Source organism: Mobula birostris, chromosome 1, assembly GCF_030028105.1.
Source record: "Mobula birostris isolate sMobBir1 chromosome 1, sMobBir1.hap1, whole genome shotgun sequence".
Taxonomy (NCBI): Eukaryota; Metazoa; Chordata; class Chondrichthyes; order Myliobatiformes; family Myliobatidae; genus Mobula; species Mobula birostris.
Window position 1 is genome coordinate 203,278,852 of NC_092370.1, and position 20,537 is coordinate 203,299,388.

General features: G+C 40.7%; 1 protein-coding gene across 4 annotated transcripts in view; it reads left to right on the plus strand.

Moving 5' to 3' along the window:
• Nucleotides 1-20,537, plus strand: part of nin (ninein (GSK3B interacting protein)) — a 157,737-nt gene that overhangs the window by 63,062 nt on the left and 74,138 nt on the right. For all 4 annotated transcript variants that reach the window (XR_011887335.1, XM_072269274.1, XM_072269285.1 and 1 more), the window contains exons 5-6: nt 14,766-14,808; nt 17,849-18,039. Coding sequence is in view for 3 of the 4 variants with exons in the window: in XM_072269274.1 (XP_072125375.1) it covers nt 14,766-14,808; nt 17,849-18,039 (234 nt within the window). In the remaining variant the exon portion in view is untranslated. The remainder of the gene's footprint in view (nt 1-14,765; nt 14,809-17,848; nt 18,040-20,537) is intronic.

The following is a 20,537-nucleotide window of genomic DNA, read 5'->3' on the forward strand; positions in this document are numbered from 1 at the left end:
CAAGTCTCCTCAAATTCCTGATGAAGTATAGCTACTGTCTTGGCTTCCAGGAACTTGAAATTGCTAACTCTCTCCACTTCTGATCCCTCTGAGAATTGGTTTGTGTTCCCTTATCTTGCCCTTCCTGAAATCCACAATCAGCTGATTGGTTTTGCTGACATTGAGGGCAAGATTGTTGCTGCGACACCACTCAGCTAACTGGTGTATCTTGCTCTTGTATGCTTCTCAATCAGGACTGTAGGAATGATGGTGGTAAATGCTGAGCGATAGTCAATAAACAGCATCCTGACATAGGTATTTGCATTGCCCAGGTGATCCAAGGCTGCATGGAGAGCTACTGAGATTGTGTTTGTTGCAGGCCTATTGTGGTGGTAGGCAAATTGCAGTGGCTCCAGGTCCTTGCTGAGGCAGGAGTTCAGTCTAGTCAGGACCAACTGCTCAAAGCATTTCATCACTGTAGATGTGAGTGCTACCGGGCGACAGTCATTCAGGCAGCTCACCCTGCTCTTAGGCACTGGTATAATTGTTGCCCTTTTGAGGCAGGTGAGAACTTCCGACTATAACAGTGAGAGATTTAAAATGTCTTTGAATACTCCCACCAGTTGGTTGGCACGAGTTTTCAGAGCCTTACCAGGTACTCCATCTGGCCCTGCTGCCTTGCAAGGGTTCACCCTCTTGAAAGACAGCCGAGACAGATCACGGGGTCATCGGATGCTGCAGGGGTCTTCATAGCTGTGGTTTTATTCTCCCTTTCAAAGGAAGCATAAAAGGTGTTGAGCTCGTCTGGTAGGGAAGCATCACTGCTATCCATGCTATTAGGTTTCACTTTGTAGAAAGTAATGGACTGCAAACCCTGCCAGAATTGACATGCATCCAATGTTGCTTCCAACCTCTCCCCGAATTGTTTCTTGGCTCTTGAAACGGTCTTCCACAAGTCGTACCTGGTTTTATTGTACAGACCTGGATCGCCAGACTTAAATACCACAGATCTAGCCCTCAGCAGACTATGAACCTTCTGGTTCATCCATGGTTTTTGATTGGGAATGTACAGCAAGTTTTTGAAGGCACGCACTCATCCACACAGGTTTTAATGGTTGGTGACAATTGTGGCGTACTTATCCAGGGTTGAAGATGATTCCCTGAACACAGTCCAGTCCACCTGATTCAAAGAAGTCCTGTAGGCGCTCCTGTGTGTCCCTGGTCCATACCTTTTTGGTCCTTGTTACCAGTATTGCAGTTTTCAGTCTCTGCCTATACTTGGAGTAGAATACAGCCAGTTGATCAACTTTCCGAAGTATGGGCATGGAATAACACTGTAGGCATTCTTGAACTTAGTGTAATAGTTAATCATTTTTAAGGTGATTTTTAAGACACCTCAAACTTCTCCATAACATGTAAACTGCACATGCCCCATCTCACTCTACCATGTCAGCCTGTTATATTTTTCCTGTTTTGAGGGCAGTGAGCTTGCAATGTGTTTTCTAACACCTACTGTGTGTGTTTAGAATTTTATTTGCTAACAGGATGTGGATGTGGCTTCATTCACTTCCCATCCCCTCCTGCCCTTGATGGAAGGTGAACCACAAAGATGTATGCTGAAGCTACTGTTGAATGGATAAGTGTCTACATCTAACAACTGTGGGATCACAGCCATATTTCCAAGTCTGATCCTACTGGATTGGACCTGCTGTCTAGAATCCAAGTTCAAAGTAAATTTATTATCAAAGTGCATATATGTCACCCTATACAGCCCTGAAATTCACTTTCTTGCGGGCAAATACGCTAACTACAAGAAATACAGTAGAATCAATGAAAGACCACACCCTACAGGACAGACAACAACCAATGTGCAAAAAAACCCAAAACTGTGAAAATGCAAAAACAGGTAATAATAATCATAATAGAATAGTCCAGAAGTTCCTAGCAATTGAGAAATGAGTGTGCTTGGCTCTACCTGTACCTCAGGTTTTACCAGCTTGAGCTGGAAAAAAATATAATGTGTAAAATTGACTATAAAAAAGCATTTGATCCTGTCCCGCACTGCAGGTTAATATATAAACTACATCCAATACGGTGAAATCTGATGAAGCATAGGGTGATTATAGTACACCAATCTATTAACAACTGAAACAGAACAACCACTGATATCCAAATAAACCGAAGCATTTGCCAGGATGCCACTAAGCCCCCTATGGCTTTGTCTAACTTTAAACCCGCTCTCTAATTCACAGAACCGGACAAAAATTGGGTGTCAAGTCAGAAACAACCAAACAAATTATACATGGACAATCTGAAGTTGGACACTCCTTCATCAATAAAAGCTAAAGCAATTAATTCAAATGGTAGAACTATTTTCTAAAAATGTAGATATAAGCTTTGCAGCAGCTAAGTGCAGAACATTAAACATAAGGAAAGGTGCAATGGAGCTAGTAGAATATAAACCCGAGCAGCAGGATACAATACAACTGATGGATGAATATGAAATATAAAAGCATCTGGGATACCAACCAGCAAAGAAAATAGATCATAGTGTGATAAAGGGAAAACTTTGGACAGAATTTACTTCAAGGTTTAAGAAAATCTGCCAAACAGTTCAACTGCAAAAATATAACAAGGGCAATAAACACTTTCACTATACCCTTATTAATGTATTCTTTTGGTATAATATCTTGGTCTGAAACTGAGCTAGAAACTTTGCAAAGAAAAATAGGAACTTAAACGACAAATTTTAGAAAACACTGTGTACACTCAAACACAGTTAGATTAGCACTACCTAGGACAGTAGGAGGAAGAGGAATAACTGACATTAAAAAATTTACACAACAGTCAGATAAGACTTCTAAGGATATATATTTTTTAAAATGAAAACAGGATTCAGCACTTGACATGAGCATATGCAATTCTGATGAGAAGTACACACCGCTAAACTTAAATGAGAGCACAACCCAGAAAAGTGAAGAAATTATCACTATAGAAGAAAATGTTAACCAATGGAGGGACATGACCCTCCATGGAAGGCAACCACATGATCTGACCAGACCAGGTGTTGACGAGGAAGCTTTGAAAGCCTGGCTGATAGTTGGAGACTTCTTGCCAGAAACAGACGGGTTTCTTGTGGCAATACAGGTTAACACCAAAATATTTCAAAATACATAATAAAACTCCAACAAATTCAAGACAAATGCAGAAAAATCAAGAGAAATCAGAAACAATCCAACACGTTACAGGATCCTGCAACAGTTTATCCCAATATGATTAGTTATACAGGCACCATCAACTGGCGAACATCATTCACCAACACCTTGCGTTAAAATACAAACTTAGAAAAGACACCATACCTTCCTATAAATACAAGCCTGATGAAGTTTTAGAGTCAAAATCCTACAAATTATATTATGGCCTATCCATTATTACAGATAGGACAATCTGGATAAAATATTATAGGATATACAAGCAAGAGCAATTTACTTAATAGATTCAGCCATTCCAAACATACATAACATATAGAAATCAGTAAGTGAAAAACACCAGAAATATGTTGAATTGAAAGAGGAAATTCAAAGATTTTGGAACATGTACAGGGTATACATTGTCCCGATAGTGATAGCTACAACTGGAACCATCCCAAAGTCACTACACAATAGCATTAAACAAATAGGCCTACACAGCAATATCTATGTAAATCTCCAGAAAGCAACAATGCTAAACACCACTAGAATAGTCCAAAAGTTCCTAGGGATCGAGAAATGAGCATGCTCGAATGTGCCCATACCTCAGGTTTTATTAGCTTGAGCTGAGAAAAAGAATTAAAAATAAATAAATATGCAATAAGTATTGAGAACGTGAGATGAAGAGTCGTTGAAAGTGCGACCGTAGGTTGTGGGAACAGTTCAGTAATGGGGTGAGTGAAGTTATCCCTTTTGGTTCAGGAGCCTGATGATTGAGGGGTAATAACTGTTCCTGAATCTGGTGGTGTGGGTCGTGAGGCTCCTGTTCCTTTTTACTGATGGCAGCAGTGAGAAGAGAGCATGACCTGGATGGTGGGAGTCCTTGATGATGGACTATCTTTCATGCGACAGCGCTCCAAGTAGATGTGCTCAATGATGGGGAGGGCTTTCCCTCTGATGGACTGGGCCGTTTCCATTTCTTTTTACAGGCATTTCCATACAAGGGCATTGGTGTTTCCATAGCAGGCCATGATGCATATTCTGTGTCTCACAACATCCCCCCACCCCCACACTCCCCCATTTGGGCATTTTCCTGGTCCAAATGTGTAGATACTATCTTCCAGTTCCGCTGCATTCTCAAGTTTCATGGCATAGCTCCCGAGAGAAGGAAATCTAGGGGCGGAGCTTTGCTCCTTGTGAAAGAAGGAACTTTTTAAACATGCTGAGACAGGTAAATCTGTTATCAAATAAAGAAAACACAAAGCTTTTAAAAATGAATGCAAAGAAAAGTTAATCGAAACACTCTAAAGTATTTATAAATAATATAAGACGTTAAAGTGAAAAAAAATAATCAGGCATTAATTTACCTTCCCATCTACAGGCCAAGAATCCCTTTTGAAATTAATGCAATCTCAAATTCTGCTCCTTACATAAATTACTCCATCTCTCCTTCCACTTCCCACCTCTCACCCCCTCTCCACCTACCCTTCTCACTGCCCATTATGCCCCACTCTCCCCCTTACTCAAAACTCTCCACTACCCCTCTCCTCCCTCTCCCCACTGTCCCCTCTCCCCAATTCCCCCATTCTCCCTTCTCCCCACTCTCCCCTCTTACCCCTCTCTCCCCTTCCCCTCTTCCCCATCTCTTCCTCCCACAGCACTCTTCACCCCATCCTCTTCTCTCATTTCTCTCTCCTCAACACCCTCTTCCTCCTCTGTCCCCCTCTCTGTTCCTTCTCTCCCTCTCTACCCCCTTCCACCTCTCCCTTCCCCTTCTCTTGTCCCCTCATGCCCTCCCTCCCCTCTCCTCATTTCAACTGTCTCTCATCTTTCCCCCTTCCTTTGTCCCTGTCTCCCCCCCCATTCTTTCTCTCTCATCTCCCACTCCCCCTTGACCTCTCCCTCACCCCCCCCCACCCCCTCTATCTCTCCCACTCCCACTCCCCGCCCCATTCAGTTTACAACATGCTTAGTTGGTATGTTTACTAAACCTAGAGGACAAATTTACATACAAAATTATTCAAGCTTCCTGTTTTGAACTTCACAATATTCCTGTGGAAGAATAGTTTAAAGGTTCACCTGTGCCGTGGTAACGTAGTTTTTTTGTTAATGTGGACGCCACTGGAGATGCCTGCAATTTTTTGCCCATGAGAACACTGCTAAGAATCAAACACATTAGTTTTCTAGAGTTGCACAAGGTCAATTTCCTTCCTTTGTCAACCAGATGGATTTTTAAGACAACCCTTAATTTTGTGGTTATTATTGGAAAGGGGTTTGAGCTCACCAATGGTCCAGACTGGCTGCTTATCCAATAAAGTGACCACTGCACGACAGTATCTCATAATGCTATTGTACTCCTGTGTACTACCATACCAAAGCAAAATCCACATCTATTTAAATTTACTCCACCAAAGCAGATTCAAGTAAGAGAGTCAGTATTAAAAAGCAATTGGGGAAAATGCTGTGTACACACAAGATGTTAACACAGACTGTATTTTCACTAATATCTCATCCAAAATGTAATAAACACATTGACAAATGTTCAAATATTGCTGAGAAATTATGCGTTAACAAGCACAGGTTTGCAGCTTTGGTTCTTGACAGTTACATAGATATAGACGTTAATTTTCTTTCTTGACTGATTTACATTTCTTTTTAAAGCTATTTATTATCTGTTTGTTGCTGATGCATCAAATGCGGGAGCCACCACAGCACTGAAATAACTCCAGAAAGATGAACGTTGCCTATTTCAGAACAATATATCAAAATGGGTCAAAGCAAATATTCTAGGTATTAATTTAAATTTGACAAGTTCAAGATTAGGACTTAATCTTATGGTCAACTGACTTAGCCACCATGAGTAGTGCCACAACAACAACCTCTCACTTAATGCCAGCAAGACCAAAGAGCTGAGTATTGACCTTAGGAGGAGAAAACCGCAGGTCCATGAGCCAGTTCTCATTGGAGAGTTAGAGGTGGAAAGGGTCAGCAACTTTGAAATCCTTAGCTTTATCATTTCAGAGGACCTGACCTGGGTCCAGCACGTAAATGCCATTACAGTGAAAGCATAGCATCACCTCTGCTTTCCTTAGAAGTTTGCAAAGATTTGGTATGTCATCTAAAACTTTGACAAACTTCTATAGATATGTGGTGCACAGTATTTTGACTGATTGCATCATGATCTGTTGTGGAAACAGCAATACCCTTGAATGGAAGACCCTTCCCAAAGAAATGAATATTGCCTAGTTCATCACAGGTAAAGCCCTTCCCACCATTGAGAACATCTACAAGGGGCATTGTTGCATGAAAACGATGTCCTACATCAAGGATCCTCACCATCTGGGCCATGCTGTCTTCTTGCTGCTACCATCAGGAAGGAACTACAGGAGCCTGATGACTCACATCAACAAGTTGACGAACAGTTATTACCCCTCAACCATCAAGCTCTTGAACCAAAGGGGATAACTTACTCAACATTACCCTCCCCAACACTGAATTGTTCCCACGATCTATGGACTCACTTTTAAGGACTCTTCATTTCATGTTCTTGATATTTATTTATTTTTATTGTTACTACTACTTTGTATTTGCACAGTCTGTTATCTTTTGCACGTAGGTTGTTTATCCATCTCCTCTAGTACTTCTGTTTGTTCTTGCAAGACCTGTGCTTTCTGATACTTCTGGCAAGGTTTTCTCTGTGAAGAAAGTTAAGTATTTGTTTAATTTCACTGCTTTTTTTTTATTCCCATCGCACTCTTAAGTTTCTGTCTATAAGGGATACAAACTTGTCCTTCAAAAGTTTTTTTTAATGCATGAGTTAAATCTCCAACAGGTTGCTTTTACGTTATTACAGTTTACTCTTATTTTCTGTCCTCTTATTCTTTATTAATTTCTGTGTCCTCTACTGGTTTCAAGATGCAACCATGATGTAGACCTGGAGTTGTTTCTGGCATTTTGATTATTCCATTCATTTAATTTAGTATTATTTAGATTGAGGTCACTCAGTCCTCATTTATTGTCATTTAGAAATGCATGCATGCATTAAGAAATGATACAATGTTCCTCCAGAGTGATATCACAAAAAAAAACAAGACAAGCCAAAGACTAACGCTGACAAGACCACATAATTATAACATATAGTTACAGCAGTGCAAAGCAATACCATAATTTGATAAAGAGCAGACCATGGGAACGGTAAAAAAAAGCCTCAAAGTTCCGATTGACTCCCGATAGTCCCGATAGCAGGCGGCAGAAGGGAGAAGCTCTCTCTGCCATAAACCTCCAGGCACCGATAACCGTCGATGCATTGGAAGCACCCGACCACAGCTGACTCTGAGTCCGTCCGAAAACTTCGAGCCTCTGACTAGCCCTTTGGCATCGAGCACCATCTCTGCTGAGCGCTTCGACCGCGTCCCGGCTGCCAAGCAACAGGCAAAGCCGAGGATTTGGGGCCTTCCTCTCCGGAGATTCTGGATCACACGGTAACAGCAGCAGTGAAAAAGGCATTTCAGAGGTTTTTCCAGATGTTCCTTCATTCTCTCACGTCTGACTATCAAATCAGGATTGTGCACGGCACCCAACTTGACAGATCACAGATATCATTCACCGGAGTGGCCGCGCCATCTTCTCCTCCCCCTGTTTTTGATTTCTTCTTGCAGAGTTGCCTATTCTGACATTAGTAATTTATCATAATTACTTATTGGAATGTCCAAAGCAGATATAATGCGGTTTTCCAATTAGATTAAATTATCAAGACATAATTTTACAGCCAAATTAGTGAAAGTTGTGATTGTGTGAAATTGACAAGTGTAAAACTGTATCATTGCTGAGGCCTGGTCAAATTCAAGATGAGCATTCATAGATTCTTCAAAGAACAGCTGGTTCAATTATATTAATAAAAGTAAATATTAGGTACAGCAATGTGATTATATTTGTATGTCAATGAAGCCAAATGTGATGTAATGACCTAATTATGTGTGTGACATAAGTACGTGGTGGTTTCTTGTAGGTCTATAAAGGGTTAGAATATATTCTGAATGCTGATGTGCGTGTGCTTATAATTATGTGATTGGGGAATATATATGTGAAGGTTAGCAAGATGGTATGATAATTAGCTGTTGGTAACCATGTCTTGTGCTGTTTTATATAAGTAAGCATGCAGCATGTCTAATGAATCCCTTGCAATTTGTAAATAAATGTGTGCTGTTACCATAAGGAGAACTTGCAACTGCTTCAACAATATCCAAGCTTCACCTTAGGATATATTACAAATGCTAATGAGGTGGTTAGGAAACAGAAAGGCATTAAAACAAAAAAAATAAAGTCTACATTGTGCCTTTAAATCTTATCTCATGCATTCTGAAAACTCCTGTGAAAGCAAACAAGACAGAGAATTGAATGTTTGCTCTCGCAACAATAAACTAATTGCATTTGTGCTGTGGGTCAGAATGTTGTCTGGTCTCATAAGTGTTGCTGAATCTTGTTCTGTCAGCTATCACTTTACTTCACAGGCAGGGAAACTAATTAGATGAAGTACGACCTCTGTGAGGGTGGGGATTTTGGGAAGACACAAAAATGGGCCAACCACTCAGCCCTTCTTACTGATTATGGTTCTGTTTACTTCAGCCTTGTCTTTGGCAACCATGTGCTAAGTTCCACCACAGCTGAGGATGGGGATATTCTTAGAGCTTCTCACCTGCTTGCTGTATAGTCCACCACCAATGAAGACTAATGTTGCAGGATAGCAGAGCTTTGATCTGTTCCTTGTGTTGTGAGATTAAGTGGTTCTGTCTAATGCATGCAGCTCTTGTAATTTAGTATGTGCACTGCTGTTTCACAAAGTTGGGAGCTCGTTCTTGGATGTGCTTTGTACTGCTCCCAGTATGACCTCTACACCTCTTAGCGAGCCAGGGTTGCAGCTCTATAAAACTCTGGTTACACCACACTTACTGTGTTCAGTTTTGGACACCTCAGTATAGGAAGAATGTGAAGCTTTAGAGAGGGAGCAGAGGAAATTTACCCGAATGCCATCTGAATTGGACAGCAGGTGTTATAAGGATAGGTTGATCTCCTTGGATCAAAGAAGGATGAGAGGTGAATTAATAGAGAGGTACAAAATGATAAGATACATAGATGAAGTGAATAGCCACAGCATTTTTCACAGGGCAGAAATGGCAAATACGAGGAACTACGGTTTTAAGGTGATTGATGGAAAATATAGGGGGAATGTCAAAAGTAATTTTTTTTGGAAAGATGTAGAATCTTTTAGAGAGGGAGTGGAGGATATTTACCAAAATGCTGCCTGGATTAAAATTTTCAGTAAGCCTGACCAGAGGCTAGTAACTTGCTAGTTCATGAAACAGTCATTGTTGCTAGTAAGTATAAGTGAAATTGTATGACCATCAGGAACTTCTTTCATACAGGAATCCACATTTATTCTGCAGTACTAAATTGATCACAGATTTAAAGGGTGCAGGTTTGCATTATCAAACTGCTTTCAAATAGAAAATACTAAGTTAAAAGTTTTCCTTCATATCGTCAAACATCGGTGTGATAATGCTGCATGTAATGCTCTTTGCTACCTTAGTGTTATGCTAATAGGCTGCTGAGAATGGTGAGCTTCTTATAACAATTGTCTGCTATCCTTAACTTATGAATAAAGATCTGGTTCTATGAAGCAGATGGTGGAGTGCAAAAGGTTGGTCAGTTTATGTATATTTGTTAAGAGAGGCAATGACAAGTAAACAATGTCAATTGTAGCATGTGCTTTTTTTCAGTGCAGAGGATATGGTCCAGAATACTAAACTGTGCCATCTGTTCTTTGGTTCAGCTGTGCAAGTATTGATCTGAATAATATATATTCAATGCATGGACTGCAATAAATACTGACCATACATTTATTCGTTCGTGACATACCTTACGTGATTTTTAAGTACTTGCTTCCCACACAATAAGGGTTAATTCTTGATCGCAAAATCTATTTCATTCATTGCACAGTGAATTTTAAAACCTACCTTTACATAATGAAATAGCTGAAAGTTGGTCATCATGTATTAATTCAAGTGTAGCATGCCTGAATGCTTCTCGCCAAATACCCAACAGCAGTAGTGGTATTGAGTGTCACTGCTGTGTTATTAGAATTTCTACAAGTACAGAATTTCAGTTCAGTTGATCTGACTCTGTTGTTCATTATGTTTATTGAAATGATCTTTTTTGAATGAGAGCAGTCAGCCAATTTATGTTCATGGTGCATTTAAGAAAACAACACCAACTAAATAAAATCACCTGGAATCTCTGTCAGTGTAAAATTAATGGCTCTGATTTCTGTAAATTCTTTTCCATGCTTTAAGGGTACAGATAAAAGAGCACGTTGGATATCTGGCCACATTCACCTTGCCGTGTATTTACTCCTATAGAACGTAAAATATCAACCCCAGATGCACAGACATGCATTCTTTGGATTTCCTCTGTCTACATCTGTCAGCAAGCTCATTCAAAGTTCAAAGTAGATTCATTATCAAAGTGAGTATATGTCACCATATACTTTCCCTGAGCTTCATTTTCTTGCGGGCATGAACAGTAGATACAAAGAAACACAAAAGGATCAATGAAGAACTACACACAAACAAAGACGGACCAACAGTGAATCTGCAAAAGAAGGCAAACTGTGCGCAAATAGAAAAATAATAAATAAATAAATAGAATTATATTGAGAACATGAGTTGTAGTGTCTTTGAAAGTGAGTCTATAGGTTGCGGAATCAGTTCACTGTTGAGGTGAGTGAAGTTATTCACTATAGTTCAGGAGCCTTATGGCTGAAGAGTAATAACTGTTCCTGAATCAGGTGGTGTGGGAACTGAGGCTACTGTGCCTTCTTCCTGATTGCAGCAGTGAGAATAAGGCACGGCCTGGATGGTGACTGTCCTTGGATGTTGCTTTCTTGTGGCAGCACTCATCGTAGATGTGCTTAATATGGGGAGGGAGGGTTTTTCCTGTAATGTACACTACTTTTTGTAGGCTTTCTGGTTCATGGGCAATGGTATTTCTATGCCAGGCTGTGATGCAACCATCAGGGTTTTTTTGTATCTAGAGAAGTAAATAATTGCAGGTTGTGTAGGGGAAAAAAGCTACCTCTCACCTCCCCCCTCCATATTCTCCTCCAGTCACTTTAAAGTTATACCCTCTTGTATTCTGTCTATGTGTCTTATCATCTTGCACACCTTTATCAAGTCACCTCTCATCCTCCTTATCCCAAAGAGAAAAGCCCTAGCTCACTCAACCTTTGCTCATAAGAATGCTCTCTAATCCAGGCAGCAATTTGGTAAATATCCTCTGCTCCCTCCCTAAAGATTCTACATCTTTCTGAAAAAAACTTACTTCTGATATTCCCCCTATTTCCCATCAATCACCTTAAAACCGTAGTTCCTCGTATTTGCCATTTCTGCCCTGTGAAAAATGCTGTGGCTATTCACTTCATCTATGTATCTTATCATTTTGTACATCTCTATTAATTCACCTCTCATCCTTCTTTGATCCAAGGAGATCAACCTATCCTTATAATATCTGCTGTCCAATTCAGATGGCATTCAGGTAAATTTCCTCTGTTCCCTCTCTAAAGCTTCACATTCTTCCTATATTTAGGTGTCCAAAACTGAACACAGAAAGTGTGGTGTAACCAGGGTTTTATAGAGCTGCAACATGACCTCACGGCTCTTGAACTCAATCTCCCAACTAATGACGGCCAACACAGCATATGCCTTCTTAACCACCCTATCAAAGTGACCCCTCTGTTCTGCCACACTGCTAAGAATTCTGCTGTTAACCTTGTACTCTGCCTTCAAGTTTGACCATCCAAACTTTATCATTTAACAAATTTCTGATTGAACTTCATCCTCTTAAGATTCTACTCAATATTTTTTCTATTTAAATCTTTTTATAAACATTATAACTAGGTTTGTTGTCTCACATTGTGGATTAGAATTGAAATCAAATGTGCTGAGGGTCTGTGTAATCTTGTAATTTCAGAACTAATCTGGAGTTTTCTTTGCCTAGTTGGCAAATCAAATCTGTTTCCTGAGCATTATTTATTTGTGCCATGCTGTGTACACAAGGAACTTGTACCCTTTAGCCATGCGCTGTATAATAGAGATAATCATTGTTCACAAAAAGAATTTCCTCATTGGATTATGAAGCACAGCAAGATTCCTTTTCTAAAGGTAATTAATATGGCCTAGATCATGGTTCCATTAAACACTGTATATATTAGTCTAGGAAGGTACCAAGGACTCAGATGAATGTATGACTTTTAAATTGTTTTCTAGGATAATACTCAATGACGGAGGTAATTTCTAGGGTAATTGAAATATTCCACCATCTGCTGTAATTTTTAAACCACTATGTATCTATGGAAACCACGCCTCCATTTTCTTTTAGATTAGCATCCATCCACTGTATTCTAAAGCTACAATTTCACAGGTCACTGCATTATGTTAAGTGCTGATATGGATGTAAGATGCTTAGAGTTAATTTAGCAGGTCTGATCAAATCAGCATTTCAAAGCTGAATGTGTTGCAGTTGGTGACAGTGCTCTCTGTTTTGAGCTATAACCAGAATGAAGTGATTTGGTCAGAAACCATATTAGCATTAGAGGGCATGTCCCTAAAATATCATCACAGGAGAAACCTTGAAATTCTGACTTTAAAATACAATTGGATCCCCCAAAAAATTGATAAAACCCCAAACAATTTTGCTAGAGAATAACTGTTGTGCAGCAGGCCACTTGTAATGGCAAATAACCTACTTATTCTATCATGTTCCAAATGGATCCATTTATTTCTAATAAAAATACTTCAAATACATCTTTAAGAAAATCAGCATATATAAATATACCTTACAGTGGATTATGGTTTGCATTTTCATGTTTATTTTTAGAGGAGAATGGTAAGATTATTAAGAATATGTAACATTTTTGCAGAAGGGTTGAAAGAGGGACAGAGCAGTCTTAATATTTGAATGTCTTTTAAGTGAAATGAGTTGGAGAATTAATTGATAAACAGTACACAGAATCAGAATCAGCTTTAATATCACTGGCATATTTTGTGAAATGTATTGTTTTGCAGCAGCAGTACATTGCGATATATAATAACAATTATCAATTTTATATAAATATATACACAACACACACACACACACACACACACACACACACACACACACACACACACACTTACACACCTAGTCTTCATGGGCTCATTGTCCATTCAGATATCTAATGGCAAAGGGGAAGAAACTGTTCCTGAAACATTGAGTGTGTGTCTTCAGGTTCCTGTACCTCCCCCTTGATGGCAGCAATGAGAAGTGGGTGTGTTCTGGGTGATGGAGCCCTAAATGATGGATGCCACTTTTTGAAGGTGGTCTGGATGCTGGGGAGGCTGGTGCCCAAGATGCAGCTGGCTGGGTTTGCAACCTTCTGCAGCTTTTTTCCGATCCTCTGCAGTGGCCCCTCCATACCAGTGATACAACCAGTTAGAATGCTCTCCACAGTACATCTGTAGAAATTTGTGAGTGTCTGTTTACAGAGTTCCAGTTGAACATCGCAGCTGAAACTGAACTGAACTGAATGAACCGGATGTCATGCAGGGTAATTCTTGGACCATATCAAGTAGACTTTTAACAGGACTCCAAAGAGAAATAAATGTCTGAAGACACTGACCTTCTAGTTTCCTGCCATTGATATACTCCCAATCCACTCTTAATGTTGCTGTACCTTCAGTGATCTTTAGGTTACCTTTTATCACCTCATATTTCCTGCTTCTTGCAAACTTCCTGAAGTGGACACTCATAAACAGCTTACAAGGCACATCTGCATCCCTTTTACATGCTGAAAGTACATGTTTGAGCTGGATAATTAACCGTTGTGGTAATGAATAACAGAAGTGTGGCACTCTTCAGACAATTGGAATAATCTGTGGGGAGATGATAAGAAAGTGGGGAGATTAAAAAATATGATCAGTGTTTCTGGATGTTTGATTGTCAGTGGTCTTGCTGAACAAAAGGGCCTGATTTTTATTTTGCATGACTTGAAGAAATGCAGCACCACTCGTGTTAATATCATTTAGCAAAGGCAGTCACCCAATGTTGTCCCTGCTGTCACAGGGATATGAAGATCCCAGGGTATAGTTCAAGGAGGAGAAAGTCTAGGTCTCCCTGGACCCTAGAAAACAGTTCATCCTTAACCAACACCACGAACACTGATTAACCAGTCATTAATTTCAGTGCCTTTAGTGAACCCATGCAGTGCTTAACTGGTCTGACTGATTTGTAAAACTTAATATACATCAAGGATCAGGGATGAGCGGTCAACTTCATTCACCATATACGTCTACATGTGTCAGGAATTTGCTGTGATGTGTTGGTGCAGCATTTTACAAAAAACAACCTTCAACAATGATAAAGAATTATATAATAATAAAAAAACATATTTAAAATATGTTCTACATTGGTTATGGCACTTTAAGAGCTTGTGAAAAGTACTGTATTTCATGTGTATAGCAAATGTATTTCTGATTAATGCTTAAACTGGTTTGTTTCTGTATTTAGAACTGGAAAGCTTCCACTGAAAGGGAAGAATACGAAGCTGAAGGTAAGAATGATCAACAAACTCCGAAAATATTCTTCAACAACTGAAAGGCATATTTTTCTTACTCATCTGTGACAAGTGCATTAGTAAGGTTGATGCTGGGTAGGTTGGTTCTCTCTGTTAGTTTGCTCATTATTTGCTGCAGAGTCGGAATGCTGGCCTTGTTGTTAAGGGCTTGGATAGTTCAATCAGTGGTGATGCTGGGTGAAAGTGATTGACTACATTCTCTGCCTGTATTGCCTTCTATGTTTTGTCCAAGTGCTATTCAATGCGGATGAGTGCTGATTCATCAGATGAAAATGCACATTAGGTTGTAATCAGAAAGGGGTTTCTCACAGCTGGGTGCAACTTACTGCCAGGAGATTTCGTATAGTCTGGAATAAATGTTGAGGACTCCCAAGGCCACTCCTTTCTGCCTTTGCCCCACCTTTGACTTCCCTTCTGTTTGATCAGCCAGATGGAGTTGGTATGTTGTCTGTGAGGTATAATATTCTGTGTCTCAGGATATCAGGCTATTGACCAACTTAGCTGGTAGATCCCAGTGCCCCATATGTTTGTGGAGAGAAATTTTCAAAGTTGACCGTAGTGCATGTAGCTTTTCCAATGATGAATTTAGTGCTTACAACAATGCCTTGTGATGCATCCAATTTTATCCTTCTATGTTAATGAAGCAGTACAATACAGGTTTCCCTCGCCATCCGAGGGTAGAGCGTTCCTATTAAACGGTTCGTAAGCCAGAATATCGAAAAGTGAAGAAGCAATTACCATTTATTTATATGGGAAAAATTTATGAGCGTTCGCAGACCCAAAAAATAGCCTACCAAATAACACATAAAACCTAAAATAACAGTAACATATAGTAAAAACAGGAATGATATGATAAATACACAGCCTGTATAAAGTATAAATACTTTTCTACAATAATTGCCACACTATTCTCGGTAGTGAAAATCTCACGGAAGCACTCTTGGCAGAAACACTCTCTCCAGTAACCTTTAAGCTATGAAGCTGCCAGATCATACCAAATAACACATAAAAATACACAGCCTATGTAAAGTAGAAATAATGTATGTACAGTGTAGTATCACTTACCAGAATTAGAAAGACAGTGCTGAGCACACTGATGATAGTGTGTTAGGCTGAGTCGTTGGAGGTTGGGGTGGACCCCAACCTCCGAGCAGTGAACCGATACCGAACCACGGAGAATGCAGCAGTAGCCGGGATGCACCTAGCACATCTTTAAGAAAAAAGCCGAAATAAACAAGCTAATTAATTAGGTACCGTCCGGCATGTAAATGTTAGCCCAGATCAGAGGCGACACAATCAGCAATCGCTTCTGATCTGGGCCGACATTTACATGCCGGGCGGCACCTAATTAATTAGCTTGTTTATTTCGGCATTTTTCTTAAGGATGTGTTGGATGCATCGCGGCTACTGCTGCATTCTCCACGGCAATGTATCGGTCCGCGGCCCAGGGGTTGGGGTGGTGGGACACTGGGATGTCATCTCGTTGTCTGTTTCCATCAGGGTAGGCAGGTCATTTTCTTCTATGTCTGCCTGCCTCGATGTCAAAGGTCGAGTTTCGTCATCTGCTGTGGCTGATGTGGAAGGCTTGAAAAACGGCCAGTATGCTTGACTGCTTAGCCTCGCGCATTTTCCTATCATCTCATGCAGTTGCTTCACGTTCAGTTCCTGGACAACTTCACCTTTTGTCCGTTCGCTACTGCGTTCGGTTTCAATTGTTATCCTTTCCTCTTCCAATTGCATCAGCTCTTCATCTATCAGTTCTTGGTCATGGGATGCCAAAATCTCTTCAACATCATCTTCGTCAACTTCCACAAGCCAAACTCACTTTGTCCTTGCTTCATTCACCACGATCGAAACGCTTAATTATGTCTAGTTTTATGCTAAGGGTAACACCCTTACGAGCTCTTTTGGGCTTTTCCGATACCTTTGAACTCATCTTGCTAACGGCTGCTCACAGGCACGTGTTTAAGCAATGCCGGCTAGAATGCAGTTCCAGGGGAGGAGCAGCTGCTCAGGGCACGTGCTGCTTTTTCCACGCGCTGCCTTTTTTCGTAACAGTGAAAACACCTTCTGTTAGCGAAAACAGGTAACTAATGTAGGTGTTTCGCAACAGCGAGGTTTCATAAAGTGAACGTTTGAAAAGCAGGGGACCCCTGTACATTTAAATGTCTTGGCAGGCATTTAAGAGAGCGATGAGGAGTCATTGATGTGATTGTAGAATTACATCAAGGCCAGACAGGGTATATAGGTAGGGGATGGATGACACATTCCCTCCCTAAAGGACATTCATGATCCATTTTCCCACAATACTGCCATTGTTAACTGAACTCCATCTCTTGAGCTATGAAGACAAGGCAAACCTTGGCCTTGTTCAGCACACCCAACAAAAGACCTGCTAGGTTTTGGAGTAATTATTTCACAAGTTACTAAAGTTGATAAACTTGTTCAGACTGGAAGGATGGGCACTATTGCTAGGTGTGTCTATGGAAGCGTAGCCCTTGGAGCAATTGAGCAATGTCACAAATAGGTGAGATGTGCCTGCCTTTCATCTGAAGTTCTGAAACAACCAAATACCCAATCCACCAGAATATTAACTCCCCTGAGACTAAACTAAACATATTCACTTGGGAAATGTACAGTGTAGCATTGACATACTCAGTACAAAGAATGGCCAGTGTTCACTGAAGTCAGCTGATATCTCCATACGTACAACATATCCAGGTTTAGCAGTGACTATGTGGTTTGAGGATGTATGGTGTGTAGAAACTAATGAAGTACATGAGAGAAGATTCTACATCAAATGAGGGATTTTCTGCTATTCATAATGGCAGTAAATATCAACTATTAAAATAATAAATGCAATGAAGAAGATCATCTGAATAATAAATTTGCCAGCCCAAATTTGATTTCAAATTTCTCTCACCTTCATTCATGGTTATTTTAGTTCAGATTAATGTCCATTGATCAATTCTACCTTTTCACAAGCCACTGTAAACATTGTGAACATGTTTTCCAGGTCAGTTGGGGTTTTGGAACCCGGATGATGTGACTACTTCTCAGAGTGTGTTTGGTGCTGGCCCCAAATGGATTGAAGAACGACTTCAAACAGTTTCTGAAGAGCTTGGAGTCACCAAAGACAGTTATCTGAGCAGCAAAGAGTTGATTTCCATATGTGATCAATGTGGGCTTCAGAATGTAGATGCAGAGGTGATTACTTTTAACATAATTTCTAGCTAATCTGTGAATGCCAGTCAATATTCGGTGTAGACAGAACAAGGAGTCATGTCTAGGCAGACAACCTAACACCCGTGCAATATGATCATCAGCCACTTGCAAATTCTGGAGGAATTCACGTGGAGCTTAAGGTGTATCTAATTTTCCTGATGACCCAGCTCTGGGAACAATCAGTGAGACAATTTTTATCCCAAAGTGAGTTTTGTGGAACTTGAAATTATAAGTGGCAAGTTAGTCTTGCAGACCCTGAGTGTTGGCAATACCCTACATATCCCCTTCATTTTCCTTTTGCTCAACAGAAAATTACTATTCATTTAGAAAAGGCTGTGTCTCCAGCAGTACATTGGAGATAAGTGTAAACTCGCACTGCAAAACTATGTGCCTTTTCAACACCCTTTATGCTGAGAAGGATTCTATACTTGCCACTATAAGTGAGGCACTGAGTTTGTTTAAAAGCAGCAGCGTGGTACCTTAAGGGTGATGCGATAGCATGGTGATTAGTGTAACACTGTTACAGTGCCAATGATCACCAGTTAGGGTTCAATTCCCACTGCCACCTGTAAGGAGCTTGTACATTTTCCCTCTGACCATGTGGGTTTCCTCTAGATCGTCCAGTTTTCTCCCACATTCCAAAGACATATGGGTTAAGGCTGGTACGTTGTGGGCATGCTACATTGGCACAGGAAGCATGGTGACACTTGCAGGCTGCCCCAGCACGATTTCCACTGACTTGGATTGATGCAAAAAAACCACATTTCACTGTATGTTTCCATGTACATGTGACAAATAAAGCTATCCTCTGTAATCTCTTTTACCCCCTCATTTGTACAAAGCAGTCTGTTGCACAACTGAAGTGATGTACTGCCGAACGTTAATGCATTGTCCCTAGAGAGCTACTTTTATTCAGATCAGGCAGATTCTGTACCAATGTAGACCTAGTGGAGATGCTGCCTCGCATGTCCGGCGGCTTGCATTCAATCCTGACCTCACATGTTGTGTGTGGAGCTTGCTCTTTTTCCCCGTAGCCAAATGTATTTTCTCTAGGTGTCCTTTTTGCTCCCTTATTCCAAAGATGTGCTGTAGTTTGGGACGTTAACAGGCCACTGTCAATTTACCCTAGTGTGTAGGTGGAATGGGGGGGCAGAGGGTAGATGGGAATGTGGGAAATTAAAATGGGACTAGTGAAGGATTAGTGTAAATGGTACTTGATGATCAGCATTAATACAGTGGACAGTTTTCATGCTGTAAAACGATAAAAACAAGAGAAGCTTTTACGTGTCAGCTATGTAGTTTAATACCTGCATAGTGTCCTCACTGGGAAATTTGTCTTTCTTTTTCATTGCCTGTGCTTCTTCACTGTATTGGAATTGCCTTGAGAAAAGCAACAATCAGTAGGATGGTAATGGAACACACCTCTCATCAACATCTCAATGACAAATGCTGGTCTGTCATAGAAACAGAGAAAACCTACAGCACAATACAGGCCCTTCGACCCACAATGCTGTGCCGAAACCCATAGCCCTCTATTTTTCTAAGCTCCATGTACCTATCCAGGAGTCTCTGAAAAGACCCTATCGTTTCCGCCTTCACCGCCGCCGCTGGCAGCCCGTTCCATGCACTCACCACCCTCTGCATAAAAAAAACTTACCCTTGACATCTCCTCTGTACCTACTTCCAAGAACCTTAAAACTTTGCCCTGTCATTTTAGTCATTTCAGCCCTGGGAAAAAGCCTCTGACTATCCACATGATCAATGTCTCTCATCATCTTATACACCTCTATCAGGTCACCTCTCATCCTCCGTCACTCCAAGGAGAAAAGGCCGAGTTCACTCAACCTATTCTCATAAGGCATGCTCCCTAATCCAGGCAACATTCTTGTAAAACTCTGCACCCTTATCCACATCTTTCCTGTGGTGAGGTGACCAGAGCTGAGCACATTACTCCAAGTGGGGCCTAACCAGGGTCCTATATAGCTGTAACATTACTCCTCGGCTCTTAAACTCAATCCCATGGTTGCTAAAGGCCAGTGCACTGTATGCCTTCTTAACCACAGAGTCAACCTGTGCAGCAGCTTTAAGTGTCCTATGGACTCAGACCCCAAAATTCCTCTGATCCTCCACGCTGCCAAGAGTCTTACCATTAATACTATATTCTGCCATCATATTTGACCTACAAAAATGAACCACCTCACACTTATCTAGGTTGAACTCCATCTGCCACTTCTCAGCCTAGTTTTGCATCCTATCAATGTCCCGCTGTAACCTCTGACAGCCCTCCACGCTATCTACTTTGTGTCATCAGCAAATTTACTAACCCATCCCTCCCTCCACTTCCTCATCCAGGTCATTGATAAAAATCACGAAAAGAAGGTGTCCCTGAGGCACATCACTGGTTACCGACCTCCATACAGAATATGACCCATCTACAACTACTCTTTGCCTTCTGTGAGCAAGCCAATTCTGGATCCACA